The following is a 17,068-nucleotide window of genomic DNA, read 5'->3' on the forward strand; positions in this document are numbered from 1 at the left end:
CTCGCGTCTAGCTTCTCGTCTTTGTGTGAATAATAGTCTGTTTATCGTATTATCACATTCGCTCGAGACAACGTTACCGTACTCGTCAGCGTATGTGACCTCGTCAAAGACTGTGATACAATCGTAGTCTCTCGCAAAAGTAAAGTACAACGAAGAATAGCTAACGACATATGTAACGATACAAGAACCGGCGCGGTTTCAAGCGCAGCTTTGAATCGTTTACGTGCAATTTAGGGTATTTCAAATTAAATACCCTAAAATTCCTGGTAAATCTACGTAAAGCTAACGTTTGTCAGTGTACCTCTAAAGTAGAGACATGTAAAAGAAAAGTGGAGAGTATAGACTGATAAAAATAGGCTCAACATTGTACACCATGAATCGATGTTACGTGTTTAAGGTACATATAACGTAAATTGTTAAGTGTAGCCGAGCCGTTATATCGAACACCTGACTTGCTCAAGAAAAAATTGTAAATCGAAGTTGAGCTTATACTTTGCCGGAGAATCAAATCAAATCTTCGCTTACAAGGTGCAACTATTATTTGTGCGTTGACAAATAAGACTTCATGTATTTGCTCAATGTGAAAATATAAATACGAAAGCTTGATATTTTAAAACAAACAATATATCGTCGAAACGATTAACTAAATGGATGTTTTATGTGACTCTGGATAACTAGTAACATCTTTCGTCGTATTAAAGGTAAAAGTTTATTATAAATCTATAATAATATACAACATATAAATATACAGCGATATATAAAAAAAAAACAATATGTCTTCTCGTTCAAGCTATTAACGTAAATTATACTACAAGAAAATACTATCGTTACTCGTTATTTTCGGACATTTATTTGTCACGTGTAAGCGAAGTACATAAAAATGTCTGGTACATTGCCATAGAAACATCGTGGCGATTAATTGGTGTTGTCCATGGAAACACCCTTTCCGGTCCATCTCTCTTTCAGTTCTACTTTCAATCCTAGATCCCTCAAGGCTGCGTTCACGTCGCTTTCGAGTTTAGGGCCGTGTAGTTGAAGAACATTCCTCAAGACACCTTCTACGCCATACGCAATAAATTCTTGACATTCTGCTTTATTTCTTACAGACATATTTCGAATGGCCCAAGCAGCTTGCTTCAACACACTCAAACTTTTAGAATAAGCTTTCATTGCATCTATAATTACAAACGGCGCTCCACAGTCGTAAAACACACCAGCATTTGAGGGACACCTCAATGTTAATGCAGAAATGCATGCAAGTCCAGCAGTCACTACGCATTCCGAGCCCTATGGTATTGATCAATGTTTGTATACCAAAATTGTCTTTCCATGTATAATAGCCAAAATACCAGTCAACATGGCTTTAAAAAGAAAGTCTCACACCGATTCAAACTTACTTTGAGTCTACTGATAGCTGAAACAATTATAGGGCTGCAGCCGGACGTTACGATGTGCGATTTCACGCTGTCGTTCCCAGCGAGAGCTTTTAATAATTTCAAAGCCTGCCAATTCAATTTTTCCGAATCTGGATAATCGATCATAATGTCTACAACGAATTTCAGTCCTCCTGCATCCTCTACCTCTTGACAGAATTCATTTCTCACGATCAACGCAGCTAGAGTTATCATTAAATCTCCTACGACTCCTTTATCTTTTTTAAATCCTACATCCAAGAAATGTATTCGTTAGAATTTTCTAGCGATTTCATCGACCGATTCGTATAATACGATAAACAACAACTATTTACTTGGCATTAACCCAGTCAAAACATTAAGGGCTCCTTTTGCTATAACGGTTGCATGTTCGTGAGACTTCCCATATTCGTGCCTAATGTCGTCGTCTAACACGAGAGCTCTAATTACAGCGCAAGCATCTCGTAATTCAGGTCCGGTCGCGTTATCTCGAATTAATATTTTTTTAAGTTTATTAAAAATATCTGCGTTGAAAATACTTTGTCTATTTTGCTCGTGTTTTATACAACATTCTCTAATCCAGTGCAAAAGATATTGTAACGTTGGAATGTCGGTATATCTATCTAAAATGCTAACGAATAGGATAATGCATAAAAGAAACTAATAATTATCTATTACATTTAATTGTAACTATTAATAACTTCTCACTATATTTGCAATGCCACTCCCTCGTCGTTTAATAAGTCTGGATTACCATTCATCAATGAGGTAACGGCCTTCAATGCCGACCTTATTACCAAACTATTATTAGGGCAAGATTTCATTAACTTTATTAAAGTATCGTATCCTCCTTTTTTACCTGCGTATACTCTGTACGCGATATCTTTGTCTAATTCATTTCTTAACTTGTCTAACGTTTGAGGAACATTTCCATAATTCTTATCCTCTATGGCTATATTAAGTTGACTCAGATAAGATGTTATCAATTCATTGTCATTGTTGAGTATTAAATCTTTCATGATGTTACTCAAGTCTACACCCTATAAAAATAGAGTTGATAAAAACAACCATGGCATTGCGTGCACTTACGTAAGGCGGTCTAGATTATTTGAATTCCGATATTCTTTCGCATCGTAATTTTAAATATATAATATATTTAACTGAATATTGTTTTATATCTGTGGCAGATTATTATTCCGGTAGGATTAATAATTTTGATATGGTACAAAAATCAGGATAATTTTTATCCTAGATGATACGATCTGTAATGTGTTATTACGAAATACACATAATTTTTAGAGTAACCAGCGTACATTTGACGTAATAGACAAATTATAATTTGAGAAAATTATATTTCAAAAAATATCTACGTATAAAATGACACTAAAAATGTTCCAAATATCTTCAAGTAACAAGCAGTAAAGCTTAATGTGACATCGTTAACCAACAAAATATCATTTTTCAGAAATGTTTAAGTCAGGAAAACTGAGGCAAACAAATTGGAGTACCTGTGCTTCGAATTGTTTAATAGCATCTTCTACAGCTTCTTCGGGAGTCATCGAAAATTGCTCTATATTCTCGTTGACGACTTCATCGTAGGTCTCTTGACTAATTACACGAACCATGATAACACTGTTTCTTTGTTCACCGTGTCCTAGATTTCTATATTAGGAAATGAATGCTGTCTTACAAGAAAACGGTATGTCTCATCCACGTGAAAACAAAAAGACAAATGTCAATCTAATCGCGTTCTGTAATACACCTATTGGAAACGAAACGAACATGGGAGGGGATGGTCTTAAGGGTGATCCCTAACGCATCATTTTTATTTTCTCACTATATTTATTTTAATGCTCTTATTTCTTTCGTTGTACTACATTATGCTCTTGTTTTAACGATATAAATATAAAAGAAGTAAATTAATTACTTGCAGAATCGATATTGAATTTATAGTAAACTATTTTCTACGATTATCGTTGTCTCCGATTATTTGACTTATTAGTAGCGCAAAATTCATGTACAGAGGATATGAAAATTTGTAGAAAAAAAAAAAGATATTTGAACTATATTAATAGATGTATAGCAGAAAAAAAGGGAGATTAAAAATATTTATGAAATAGTAAGTTTCTTATCCTGATAAAACGTAAGCAATGACCAACCGCAGCGCCCTCGGCTGCTTCGCCTGGCCTAACCGTGTTCGTTCGTGTTGCGACCGAGAGAAACAATTCTTTGTCACTTACCTTTCAATCTTTCCAAGATTTCTTATTCTTTCGCTGGCGTCCGAAGCTTGAAAGCTCAAGGATTCGATGTGCCGAAGCGCAAAGGTAGCGTTTCCACGTAAAGTTGAGTCGCGAAAGTATTTAGTCAACTCTCGATTCTCGTATTCTCGTCGATATCAATTCTCGACGTCCAGTTTCTTTTTTGTGAAAAGTTTAATTTTCTCTGAAATTCTTTTGATCTTTGTGTTTCTTGTGCAAAGTGAACGTTTTGTGAGAATCCAAGCAGCGTGAATTTTCTATTATTTACCCCACCCGCGTGTCGTTTCACAATTCGTTATCAGAGGCGTGTGCTATACAATTTTACGCGTACATAACGTCTCCCTGCGATCAAAATGTACTTCTGCGATACTCGTAAGTCTATTTTACAAAAAAAAAAAAGAAAACGAAGTAAAAAGGTTTCGTGCAACCGCGATATTATATCGAAGAAAACCTATCGACAGGTCTATGCGACGCGTGAGTTGTTCGCGTCACTCATTTGGATTCACGTACGATGCCTCTTTATTATTCTTTTTCCTTTATCGAGAGTAGCGTAAAATTCTATAAATAACGTATTATGAACTACTTGTACTTTTAACAGTTTATCGCGATATATTTTAGACGGTATACGTTGTACCGTTCGTGGTTTGAAATCTATTGTGTTTTTCAATGCGATATCTCGGGTTAGAAAAATCAACGAGTCGATATATATCGTAGATACCTAGAATCTATTGAACGGTTAAACAACAAATGAATTATAAAAGATTCGTTTGTATGTTGTAGGAATTGCGATAGCCTCTAGAAGGTGAGAGTGGATATGAAACGACATGAAATAAATATCCAAACGAAGGAAAAGGTACATTTAAGCAGTGGATCACCACGAAAGAAATATAAAACAGAATGATACAATCATGATGCATTGCATTATTATGCATGGCTAATTATCATTGTGTTCATATCAAGTTACTTTGAATAATTTTATATGTTCAGAAAAGCAGATGCTTGAAAAATCATCGCAGATTATCTTTGCATATATTGCATATACATAAGTATATATATATATATATATATATATATATTTATATTTATATATATATATATTTACCAAACAAGATTTTTACATAAAACATAAATCTATGTATACATGCGAGTAGCCTTAAACAAGAGTTACCATAAGTTCTTGATAATTGTGGTGCCGGTCGATATAGTCAACGAAAGAAATCAAATTAGTTGCAAGAAAGCGAATAGTAATTATATAGTGTTTTTCTATCTTTGGTAGAAATCAGCTTTTTAAACGATGCTCAAACAGTTACGAATACTCTCGTATAGAATATGTAGAGTATCGAATAAAAGTCCATTCTGACACACACTGCAGTACATGAAAAGCAACATAAATGTTTTAAGCCTTCAAAGAGGATGCGCAACTATCGGAAGAGATTATGTTCTGTGATTATAGCGTTGTGCGAAATTACTCATGTTTACATACCATGTACGACTGACAAATGAGTTAATCCTAATATATTTTTCCATGAAGAAAGTAATACGTTAACGCAATTGTTTCGTAACGAACTTTGGACGACGCTCTATACGAAGAAATAAGAAACGGTGCTCTTTTTACGCGAGCATCGAAAGAACCAAGACGAATACTTCGTACCGGTGAGGAATTTTGCACGCATCTAAGGATCAAAACTTGCAATTTTTACGACTCAATTTCTACAACGACTACTTTCTTTCCAGACGTTAAAGGTACACGCGAGGAATTCCTAATGCTGAAAGGAAATTTATCACCGTACTTGGACACTCGTACCGAAGAAGAGTCGTCTTACGTAACTCTCAGCAATGGGCCATTTGGTACTTAATAATGTACTACAACTAAGAAATTAAAACATAGAGTACGTTAACTAATTTATCGTATTTTTTTATTATAGCATATGTAACTGATTCTTCGAGCACGGAATCAAAGAACGACCATGTCCTCGTAGATGTATATTTTTTAACTCCTATTCTTTGTAAACATTGTAAGTATTTCATTACAACGTCGTGTATCTTTACGATGCGAAGTTCATTTCTACCATGCATAATATTTGCTTTCATATTTTATGTTACAGGTGAAGATTATGTTTGGGGCACTGGAAAAGTGGGGGTCAAATGCAAGGGTGAGTTTCTTTGATACATTTATCGATATATATTTCAGGATTAGTTCGCGATAATCGTTCGTGTCTTATGTAGATCCGTTTTAGAAAGTAATGCGATATATTAGCATTCGAAAGCGTAAAGTGTGACCGAACACGAACGACCATTTTTTCAAAGTCTTTCGAAATCGATACGGTTATCGCGTTTTTATCGAAATCAAAGTTTGCGCGTCGCGTACGATACCGACTGCGAAAAAATAATGCGGTAGAACGCCCTCTTTTGACACAAGTTGCGAACCCCTAACAGCACGGTACACGAACGTTTCCCCGTTCACCAACGAGGGCGGCACCGTAGCATAGTAACACATGCAGTCGCGGTGATTTCAAGTGGCGTGCTATCGTGTCCCCCTTCACCGTTCGTCCCGTTCGTTTCCAGCTCGTCCGGCAGTTTCTTTTCTGAAACTCACAACCCTCTCCTATCCCTCTTGCTCCCCACCATCGAGGCTTACCATCGTATGATCCAGGGACGTCTCAACTCCGCAAAACGTCGCTCCTATATCGTTTCATTTGGGGAACTTTCCGAGCAGTCGTCCAACCTCGATCAGTGAGTTTTTACATACACGATTCATACTCTTTAACGTTCCTACAAATTTATCGTTTACCTGGAATTTACTTTCTTTTTTCTTACAATTGAATTTCGTACACTTAACAATTGCTAACCAAATATCGAGCCCTACCCATCGCGTCGTTCGTCTTCACGAATTAATTAGTATTTTCTCGGATTCTCTGATATCGATATATCTTTGGATCGCTTTTTCATTGTAACGCAACGATGGGACTGGACCGGTCTCCTTGCGACGAGATAATAATTCGCGGATCTTCGGCGAGCGCGTATGCCGGATATAGACACGGCAAGTCTAAATACGTGGAAGATACAGAATTAGCGAGCAGAGAGGTAGGAACCGTTCGTCGGATCGTTGTCGGCGTGTATCCGCGCGTATTTGGCCAAATATCCTATACCCGGTAACCGTGCGCACGAAATTACTTACGAAAAAGGAAACTACCGGCAGTGCGCGGCGCTTGCGTAGACGGTTTTTCAGTCGTTTACCGGTTTGTTCGTCGTGAGATCGTACGAAAGGGATAAAACCGTGATACGATTGATGTAATCTCTCGCTTACGTGTAATAATGGCCGTTTTACGCGCTCCTTGGCGAGTCGAGGCGCTTTAAACTCCCGGCGTGATCGCGCGGCCGACGGGCCGAGGGTCCCCCGCTGAATAATCCTTGAGAATCGGTGCATTCGATTACGCAGAACGCCTAACGCCTAACGACGCCGTCGAGCTGCACGCCTACGTGACCGAGCTCGCATCGCGTCGGAATCGATGACTTTGTCGTTGCGATGCAGTGAAAAAAGTGATGGAACGACAAACGGCCGTCCCGCGGCACGATATAAAACGGGTTCTCTTTGTCCCTAAGACACGCTTTTGGACACGCACCCTTCCATGACCTACGTCCGTCCCGATTCGGACCGGGCGAACACGGTCACCGTTCCCTGGTTATCCTTTCGAAAGTTTGTACAAAAAACAAAGCCGAATATCCGCGACTCTTTCAACCACGGTTAAAAAGCATTCGTTTCGGAGCGGCGGAACAAAGAGTCGAAGAATTTGAAAAACTATTTCCTTCTCGTCGTCGAAAATGGAATTTCGTTCGCGCTGGCCTGTGATTTATGCTAAAACAGCTGATCGTAATTTGGCAGAGAGCACGAACGTGTGGTCTGCGTTCGGCTTGAAATCCCTCGGAAAATGTTGCAGCTTTTCCTCGGTGAAATAGCTCGGGATCGAGCTAAATTAATCTCTGGGAAAATTGCGATTCCGCGCGGTTTCTTTTCCGTGATCGCTATCGCGGTCCGCTTATTTGCAAATGTTTCGATCGTTACCTAAGGAAGCGATCGAGATAGTAGCCCTCCTTTTCCATCGTCGTCGACGAATGTTTTAGTAATCGTTCGAATTCAGGGGCACCGGATGGTCTTGGAATTATTTTCATATCACTCGGGCCACGTTTCGGGTATCGTGGCTTTCTTCGCTCATCGATCCGTTAGTAAAATTAAACTCGTGCGTCATTCGTAATCGTCGCTTTCGAAATTCATCGGCATTAGGGTACCAGCGTGTTTTTGGGGAGGGGGCGGAGATCGACGTGCCTACCACGGCGGCCGCGAAATTCAAAACGCGCGTTAAACGATCCCTTTTGCTCTTCTCGACCGCGGTATCTTCTTTCGTAATAGCGTACGATTCTCGTAGCAAAAATGTCCAGCGATCATCCGTCGGTGGAGAGTTTAATCGAAGACGATGTACGCGATAAACTCGTAGGAGAGTGATGCCTAAGTGCGGTTCAACGATGCGTTTCACCTCTCTCGGCCGACAGAACGGGAGAAAACGATGAGGCACCGAGCTGTTTCGAAGGACAATCGAACGGGGTCAAAAGTCCTCCTGTTGCTACGTGAAACGAACGAAGCCATGGAAACGAGCTCGTCGCGCAAGCGCTTCTGCCCTTCCGTTGCTTTCCCCCTTTTTTCCACAATTTCCGGCTTTCCCCATCTTTCTCTTTTCCTCTTTTTCCTCCCGCTCTCTCGTTACCGAGACAGATGCACGAGTTTTTCCACTTTTTAGCCTTGTCGGACGACGAGTCGTGCATCGCTCCTTCGGAACGTAGGAAGACTCTTTTCCTTCCTATGTTTTTCCGATGTCGTCGCCGAGGCCTCGATTTCGCGGATTTACGCTTCGTCTCGAACGCCAACGATATTTTATAGCTCGTTATTCGCAAGGTACTCGGACCTTCTCTCCGCGTCGTCTGATTGGTATTCGATTCGTCTCTCTAGAACGCCCTGCACATTCTTATCGCCGAGGGAGCATTAACTTCCGTATTTTCTCGCTGGCGTGCAACCTCGACGCGTCGCTATGCGCTAAAGGTACGATGCACTTTCGATAGCGTCACGACGGTCTCCGTCGTACGACGGCTCGTTTTCGAGCAGCGGTTCCTCTCCCGCGAAAAAATCGAATCGATCGAGGGAAAGTCTTTTCTGAGTTTGTCGCTCGATGTTAGGGCCCGATAGCGCTGTTCCGTAGCCTGTGACCTTAATTGAATAATTTCGATCCGAACGACCTCGACATCACCCCCTCGTCCGTTCCGTTTACACGACCCATTCGTCGTATGCACTTTGACCGTCGAACGGAAGCCTCTCGGAGCCGCTGGAGCTCTACGATACGATGTATCATCCGGTTAAACTTACGGAGAGAATTTCAGGGTGTCCGCATAGGGGAACGCGGGGGATACGGAGTTGAAATATCGGTTCGCGGACAAGTTCGCTCCTTTTTTTAGCTTAGATTTGTAGATTTTTCCAAGTATAACAAGAAAATGGACCGATCGGAATTCGACATGAATTTTCCCTCTGTAAATCTTGTACGAGGGACGACAGTTGCCCGCATAGGTTTCCTGGCCCAGGTAAATGCCCTGATGCATTCGTTACCAGCCAAAGGGTTTGTCGTTTTAGAAAGCTCCCTTAGTTTCTTCTAAGACGTTTCAGTGTTTCCTAATCGCCACTCTTCGATACTTAAACCGTAGTAGTCGCGGGTACGCGGAATAGTCGCGTAAAACACGATATTCGTATGCAAGAAGCTCGTGACACGTAGGTACGGGTGGCCTTCGATTCTCGTTAGATTTCGAAAATTCCGCATCTCGAACCGGTCGACGTTGTCCAAGGGTCGGGAAACTCGGAAGAGGATTCCGCGGCGGGGAGAAACGGTCGTTGTCGAAGTTACACGTAACCCTTGCGACGCGTGACAAGTCCTTCCGTGTGTGTAGCGCCGTGCTTCGGCTCGTTCTCGAGAGCATGGCTACGTATGCCTACTTACGTACGTGCATCGGCTTCTCGTATGCGAGCTCTTCGTATCGGGTCGGTCGATTAAACTAAAATTAACTCGTCCACCTCGAGCGAGCGAGTTCCCTCTTTCGGTGCGGCTTGGTATACGTACACTCGCTCGTTCCGATGTTTAGCATGTGTCCTTACGGTTCATATTTTTTTCCTCTGGTGGCCACGTCGCCTCAAAGGACGGAGATTTCTTCTTTCCGGAAAATGTCTGCGTTCGCACGAGAGTCTATGAGATTCTTTGTTTCTCCTCTCTAGAGAAACCGGTCGTCTTTCTCCGTTCGTCGAAGAACTTTTATGCATTACAAAGAAGCGCTCGTCTCGCGAGGAAGTTTAATAATTTCTCCTTAGTTTCCATGAATTTTTACTGATTTCCGTCAGACATCGAGTAGCGTCGAAAGGTTAACGCTATCGTAGACAAAAATTTAACTTTACAAATAAATCCTTGAATCCATGTGCAGAGACGCGTACACGTGCCTAAACACGTGACGAATAAGCATCACGTTTCGGGATCGCGCGCGACCTGAAATTCGCGTGCATACGTGAAGTAGGAGGCTACGGTATCAAGTGCAACAGCTCAGACCGTGAAAGTGTTAAGAAACACACTTATGTCATCTACTCTCTTTCGCTCATCCAGCACGACCTCTGTTATCGGCGAACGTATGCGTCGCTGGTCGTGAAAAACGTTACGCGTTTGCTATTCACGTTATGCGCGATGTGTGAGAAAGTTTCACAATCGTACGCGAATTAAAATTGACGGATGCGAGGAACGTGTCGCCCGGTTGCTTTTAATAAACCTCGGACCTAGCTTGCGCGTAAGTTTCGATTAAGGCGCTCGAATATATGCACGCCCACTTCTCTCTTTGCGCTCGCGCTCCTCTTGTCCTCGACGACCGTACAATGAAGTTCATTCATCATCCTTTTATTCCGATTTTTGATATACACTTCCAACGATCTTGGCGCATAACCGATTTATGATACATACATATTTATGAGCGGAATATTTGTACGACTGGGAAACCAGCGAAAGTTATTCAGGCACTGTTCCAGTGGCTTGCGGAAGCCAAGCGGATGAAACTGGAATCTCTATCTCGTGTCTTTTTCCACGGAGTCGGAGGATTCGCTCTGGAAATCCGCGCGGACGTATTTCCTCCCTCGACCGTCCTACTCTGAAATTAATGTATTTAAATTGACCACGATAAATAAGTGGCTCCCGTCGTTGTCCGATTTCTCCGCGTAACACGACGGAACGTTATACCGCGTACCGAGCGAATCGGTTTACTCGTAAAGTCGAAGACACGGTTCGTTCGAGTATAATTTGTCTCCTCGCTAACGATACAGCTGGCCGTTCTGGTCTCGTACGAAACGACGTCTCTCCGTTTTCTTGCACGGCGTGTAAATTCTACGCGCATGGTACAACTAGAAGGAAGAGAAAACAGAGAAATCGAGCACCGCGCGCGCGGTTCTCTTCTCGGTACGAATCGCGTGTCGTCGTGAATTCGTTCCTGCTTCGATTAGGCTTGCGGCTTCTGCATTTTAGGGAATGTTACACACAGCCTGGATGCACGCAATAGAGCTGCATTGATTCGCAGATATAGAGACCCCCCAGGCTCAGGGCGGAGGTCATGGGTAATGGAGTGCACCGTCACGTTGCTATGGGAAATTCGGGATTCCCGGGATAAAGGATGGAGCCGACGTGAGGTGAATAGGATGCGTACGACGCAGTCGATCGAGGGTTGCGGTGACGTAGGTCGGTGATGATTTTTATTGAATTAAAACGACCGTCTTTGTACGGAGAGGATCGCGCTTCGACGCCTCGTCCTCGCTGAATTTTCATTCAATGATTTCTACTATTCCGTTCGAAACCTCGCCGTTCGGTTGTCGCGTACAAGCATCGTTATTTTTTTTATTACGGAAAGTAAAATTATCTTTCTTGACCTCGCTCCCGAAAATACGAAATATTTCCTGACTCGACGGATAATGCGTTAACGTATGGTATGTGTGTGTGTGTGTGTGTGTATAGCAATTGACAATCAAATATCGCCTCGCTTATCTTATCGCATCGGAAAGTTGGAGCTCGAGAAAAATGATATTTTTTATGCACCAATTTAACATGTACTTTGAATTTTCAAGGAGATTTTTATCTAGATCGCTTCGATTTGAAAATAGAGTCCCCTCCCATTCTGTACAAAGATACACGTGTACTCCAAAATGAAACGTAGCGATACGTACAGCGAAGGATGTGTGCAGCGATTCGCGTTGGCGTCGTGCATGTACGCCTGTACGCTTCCTACCGGCGTCTTTCTGTTCGACAATTACGTCGGTTGCTAATTATTACCGTCGAGGCACCCGCAATTTCGTCGATTACGCAACGTCGCACTGTAACTCGTCTCATTACCGAGAATCTACCGCCCACGATTTCTGCGTTCCCGTATGTCGTTCGCGGCTCACCCAATCGAGACCGAACAACACACGAGAGAGCCTCGATCTATTCGTTCCCTTGAATCGTACTTTGAGGTGTTTCCAAAGCTATCAAGTAACGAGATTTCCCTTTTCATTGTCTCATCGAGCTCGCAAAGAGGAGGAAACCGATAACTACTCGACACCGACGCGAATCTTTACGAATTCGTTTGCATCGTTACGCAATCTCTTGCATCGATTAATTCGACGCGTCGATCGTTGCTTTTCCAAGCGGGTAACGAATGGCCGCGTGCGGAGTCGGCTTTGAACTTAATTTTCGCGTCGGTCCTTTTTTAAACGTGCACGCTTGCGAGATTCGCGACACTATCGTCGGGAGAACGAGCGGAATAAAAACGAACAGGCTTATGTTATACGGGCGCGGCCGAACGTGGCTTTGTCGCGTTGCCGTATTTAAACATCGACGGAAGGAAATCGGGGGAGCATTGCACTGTACGATTTTAGCGAAACCGCCTGGTTGGCCGACGCGTTACGATATGGAAAAAAGTCGCGTAGCGAATCGTCGAGTCTTACCTATTATTTACCTTCGATAAAAATTGATCTCTGTCGCCCGATAACCGTTCCTCGAGCGTTTCCGAATAGCCGATATTATCGTGGCGAGTCTCCCCGGTCAAGTACAATGGGACGCATTGTTGTTGCGATGTCCGTTTAAGTGCTCGAACCAATACCGAGTCGAATAATTCTCTTGTCTATTTGTATCGTTCGGTTACCCCGTTCGCACATTTCAGATGAAACGAAACGGAAGAAGGCGGTCAGGCCCTTTTCATAGTAGCGAGGACCTATTCGTCATGATTTGGGGAATGTTCGGAGCGAGTCTCCTCGGCTCTTCGGATTTAAAGTATCGCATATGAAACTAACGGCAGGACCTAATGTTTGACTAACCGCGACACGAGCAGCGAGCAGTTGAAAGTTATCGAGCAAGGTTCGCGCGGTACAGATATTTAATAACGCGCCGCGCCTCTTGCGACCTGATTCGAAACATACCTCCGTGTGCGCCAAAAAGAAACACGTTTCTTGTCGCAATCGTAACATCGAATATCTCTGAATGTATCGTTGCTCGATTGCTCGTATAACGTATATCTTTGATCGTTGGAATCAAGAATGCTCGTGAAATGTCCCTTTTCCCCCCATTCGCTCGTTTGGAACGTGTCAAAGAAATCCAGCGAACTGAAACACTCCACCGTCATGTTTCACCATAGCTTCCGAATACTCGACCTCCTATTTCGGCCGTCCTTATTCTTATTCGGACCGTACCGCTTCGCGCGTTACGTCCGTATCTTGAAAGTCTTCGACGAACGGAAAAGATATTCGGATTTGGAAGCTCTACGAGACAATGAAACTGTTCCGAATACCGTGTAGTCGAAATAGACGTCGATTATAATTCGATTCGGAACCCTTGAGAACCTTGAAAGGGTCTACCGATTAGCTTTTCAACGGGGAATCGATCGGTCCTTCCGTACTTACGCAGGGCGAAAGGCTGGTTGGTGGTACTGCGACCTTGAACAGGACACTCGATGCTCGAGCGCCTGTGCGGCCGGATTCGATCATCCTACGTCCGGGGATCCTTGTTTCGCGTCCCTTCTCTCTCCGCGGATTACCCCCTCTTCGTTCGCTCACCTCTCACCCCTCCCTTACTTTGGAAAGTCGCTTTTCACTTTCACGTCCCTTTCTTCCCTTTCGAGTACACGCGCGCGCGGCCCTTTCATGTGACTCGAGTGCCGGAGGCCCTTGGTGCGCGCGAGAGCACGTGCGTACGCACTTGAACGTATCGCGCGCAGGGCTTTCGCGATAAGGGCGAGAGAACGAAGGTCGATCGTAAAGAATGAAATCTGATTCCGGCCCCGTCAGCATTGAGATTTACGACACGTAGAAAGAAGGGGACCAGAGAATTTTCGCGATTCGCGATTTCGCTTTATTACTGGTTGATTTTAACGCACTCGAGCCGATGGTATCGAATTATCTACTCCGGATCTTTGAATCACCTATAACGGATCTACATTTCACACGAACGAACATCGGTAAGGGGGATCTGTCGTCTCCCACGCACGGTCCAGCTCGATTTAGTCGCGAAAAATGTCTTGCCCTAGGGTGCGTTACCTTAGCGACATCGCGGATAAAAATTACGGATGCATCCGTTTTCACTGAGCCCCGATAAGAATAAGTCCGAGTCCGAGACAGACCGATCGCGATTAGGTGGTAATTTTTAATTAATCGTTCGGGTGTATTTTTAACGCGCGAAACGATCCGTCGAAAAAAATATCGACGATAGCACCGATCGCACTTAGAATATTCGAGTAGATCGAATAATCGCGCATTACTCCGGCACGGAGTAATAATAGGTCGAGCGTAGCCGTAATCGACGACCGCTGCTCTTAAGAACGAACCAGATATCTTTGCGATGCTTACACAAATTTTCAGCTATCTCGTTTACTCGATTAAAGCTGCCTGAAACCTCTGCTGCGAATCGCGCGAGTACGCTTTTTCGTTCGTTGCAAAACCTGCAACCGTATTTACAAACTGTCTCTGTTCGGAAATACACTTCCTCTGCTCGTCGACGAATTTAGACGAGATTCGAAGCTTGGAAAGCGTGCAGTCGAGTTTGAAACCGATGAGAAATTTTCGTCGAGTTGGTTCGATCGGTTCGTGAAGCCCGGGGGTTCGTCGCTTGGTGGATACGGAGGTGGCCGCGTAAAGGCCACGGAAACAGCCGAAAGCGAGCGGAAGAGGCCGAAGCGTAACGTCGTCGGTTGAGCACGAGCAACCCTCGGCAGGCTGCGACTGCTATGGCTATTGACCGAACTTGGCGGACCGGCCGGTCAGCTGTGCGCCGAGCCGCTGGAGAAGATATTTTCTCTGGCAGGAAATCGTCCGCGTAGACTCAGCGAACGATCGCGACCGATGGCAACGACGAGAAACTGCGGTCAGAAACGAGCAGAGTGTTTATTGTAAAATCGTGGGCTTTGACAACGATCGGCGAAGGTGGAAAGAAGGTAGTAAGAACGAAGAGACGGTCGGCGATAAAGAGAGAGCACACGCCAAGTATATCCTACGTAACTGCTTCCGATACGCGACAAATTCGTGTCGTGGTCCCTGGTGCGCGAAATTGTATACTTCCTCCGGGGGAATCGAAGGTACCGTCTAGCTGCGACGAGTGGAAGCCGAAAACTTAGGACCGTTCTCCGATACATACCATACGCAAGATAAAAGTCAGTCGAAGGAGAAGGAGAACGGCACACGAAAGACAGATGGGTCGCGAGTGCGCGTGAGAAGGAGACGAACAGCGTCGAAGGAATAAAAGTGAGACAAAGTAGGAGCGAAAGAGGGGAATTATAGCGAGGGAAAGAAGACAGACCGTAAGACAGTCGTCGTTGTGCACGTACGTGCACAAAGTGACGCGCGTGTGCAGGTGTTCGCGTGGTGTAGGCCGCCGGTGCAAAAAGTGCAGTGCCCAGTGGACTTTTCCATCCCGTGGCCAGGAGGTGCGTGCGCTGCTTCGACGAACAGGCACGTAGACACCGGTGTCCGGTTTGGACTGATCGGTGAACGAATAGAAACGACGGGAACCGGGTACTGCAATTTTTCCATGTCGATAACGCTTGAACGACGAGAAAAGCGTCGAATCGAGTATACAGCGGGTAATTTCGACACGGTGTAAAAATTGGAAAACTTGAATCGGTTCCGATCGGGAAATGTAAAACAACGGGATGCATCGAATCGAAAAACGATAGAAAATCTTTCCGTCGGTACGATCAAACAGGGGCTACCAAGGAGAAAGAGAAGGTTATATGCGTGGCGAGAAGTGCAACGAGATAGTGTCGTCCCGTCTCGATTCCCTTTACCGACGGATCGCCGGTGACTCGTCGTCGGCGAAGTGTCTCCACCTAGCGGCCCATCGAAGAAGGAAGAACGCGAACCAAACCGAGGAGACGCACCGGTCGCAGTCTTCTGGTGGTCGTGATAAGGGTGAGCGCAGATGTGTGCCGTTTCGTAATCGATAATCTATGCGCGGATCGTTCGAACCGACTCCGAGAGTGCAGTACGCGAATCGTGAAAGATACGTGGAAACGTTTTCGATTGGTTTTATCGTGCGATCGACGATCCAGTGAACGATCCAGTTTTATTCGTTTCGACGACATCGATACGACTTCGTGACTATCGTGCGATCCGACGGGCACGTTTTTACCGCGAACCGCGACAACGAAGACTTGCTCTTCGTTCGTCGTCGTAACCGAAGAACTGCTTCGTTGCTATACATCCAACGCGACTCGAATTAACCATCGAAACGGCGGTGAACAGCGCATGGTAATTTTATCGTAATTAAACGACAGCGAACGTTGCGAAAATCCGGGCCACCGAACGTCCTTCGCGCGTTCCACATGTAATCGAAGATTAGAGTTCGTCGAGATTGTTTTCGTGGCGACGAGCCGGTGAAAGCCATTCGGAAGGAGAATAGCGTTAACGGACGCGTTTGCTGTACAAGCAAGATCGATCGGAGAATCGAATCGTGGCGAAGCTCGTGCGCGCATGTCGCTCGATCCGTGGAGACTACCGATCGTTCCATCTCGAGCGTGTGCGCGATCAGAAAACCTCGTTCGACCGTATTCGTAAACCGATTCGATTCGATCGACGAAGGAAACCGCTTTAAGGCCATCTGGAATCGATCTGTCGGTGAGCCACGAGGATCAGTCTTCGAGTTTGTACGGCTACACGCGGGAGTACGTTGAAAATCGTTCGGTGTCGTTGCTTGACGAAACCGGTTTCGTTCGGCTCGGCGAATCTCGGCGTTTATACAAAGGTCGTGTGTGCCCCGCTAAAGAGAGAGAAAGAGAGAGAGAGAGAGAGAGAGAGAGAGAGAGAGAGAGAGAGAGAGA

General features: G+C 44.3%; 2 protein-coding genes across 10 annotated transcripts in view; one reads left to right on the plus strand and one right to left on the minus strand.

The window, feature by feature from the left end:
* Nucleotides 1–685: 685 nt before the first annotated feature.
* Nucleotides 686–3,172, minus strand: LOC128883851 (armadillo repeat-containing protein 6 homolog). Its single transcript, XM_054136668.1, has 5 exons — nucleotides 2,921–3,172; nucleotides 2,121–2,452; nucleotides 1,748–2,043; nucleotides 1,398–1,663; nucleotides 686–1,287 (listed from the first exon to the last, which is right to left on the minus strand). The coding sequence occupies exons 1-5, from the start codon at nucleotides 3,035–3,037 to the stop codon at nucleotides 916–918; spliced, it is 1,383 nt and encodes a 460-aa protein (XP_053992643.1). The 5' UTR covers nucleotides 3,038–3,172; the 3' UTR covers nucleotides 686–915.
* Nucleotides 3,173–3,294: 122 nt separating this feature from the next.
* Nucleotides 3,295–17,068, plus strand: part of LOC128883800 (phosphatidylinositol 3-kinase regulatory subunit alpha) — a 33,787-nt gene continuing 20,013 nt past the window's right edge. For 2 of the 9 annotated variants that reach the window (XM_054136532.1, XM_054136566.1), the window contains exon 1: nucleotides 16,167–16,499. Coding sequence is in view for 4 of the 9 variants with exons in the window: in XM_054136583.1 (XP_053992558.1) it covers nucleotides 5,434–5,518; nucleotides 5,596–5,685; nucleotides 5,776–5,823 (223 nt within the window). In the remaining 5 variants the exon portion in view is untranslated. The other 7 variants (XM_054136583.1, XM_054136575.1, XM_054136613.1 and 4 more) reach the window with 7 other exon arrangements.

This window comes from Hylaeus volcanicus, chromosome 1 (assembly GCF_026283585.1).
Source record: "Hylaeus volcanicus isolate JK05 chromosome 1, UHH_iyHylVolc1.0_haploid, whole genome shotgun sequence".
In the NCBI taxonomy this organism is placed as follows: Eukaryota; Metazoa; Arthropoda; class Insecta; order Hymenoptera; family Colletidae; genus Hylaeus; species Hylaeus volcanicus.

Excerpts from the sequence above, each read along its gene's own strand:
- LOC128883851 (XM_054136668.1), bottom strand. The coding sequence starts at position 3,037 with ATGGTTCGTGTAATTAGTCAAGAGACCTACGATGAAGTCGTCAACGAG. Across the intron at positions 2,044-2,120 it reads GGAGTGGCATTGCAAATATA|CATTTTAGATAGATATACCG; the intron begins GTGAGAAGTTAT and ends CCTATTCGTTAG. Across the intron at positions 1,288-1,397 it reads CAGCTATCAGTAGACTCAAA|GGCTCGGAATGCGTAGTGAC; the intron begins GTAAGTTTGAAT and ends TCAATACCATAG.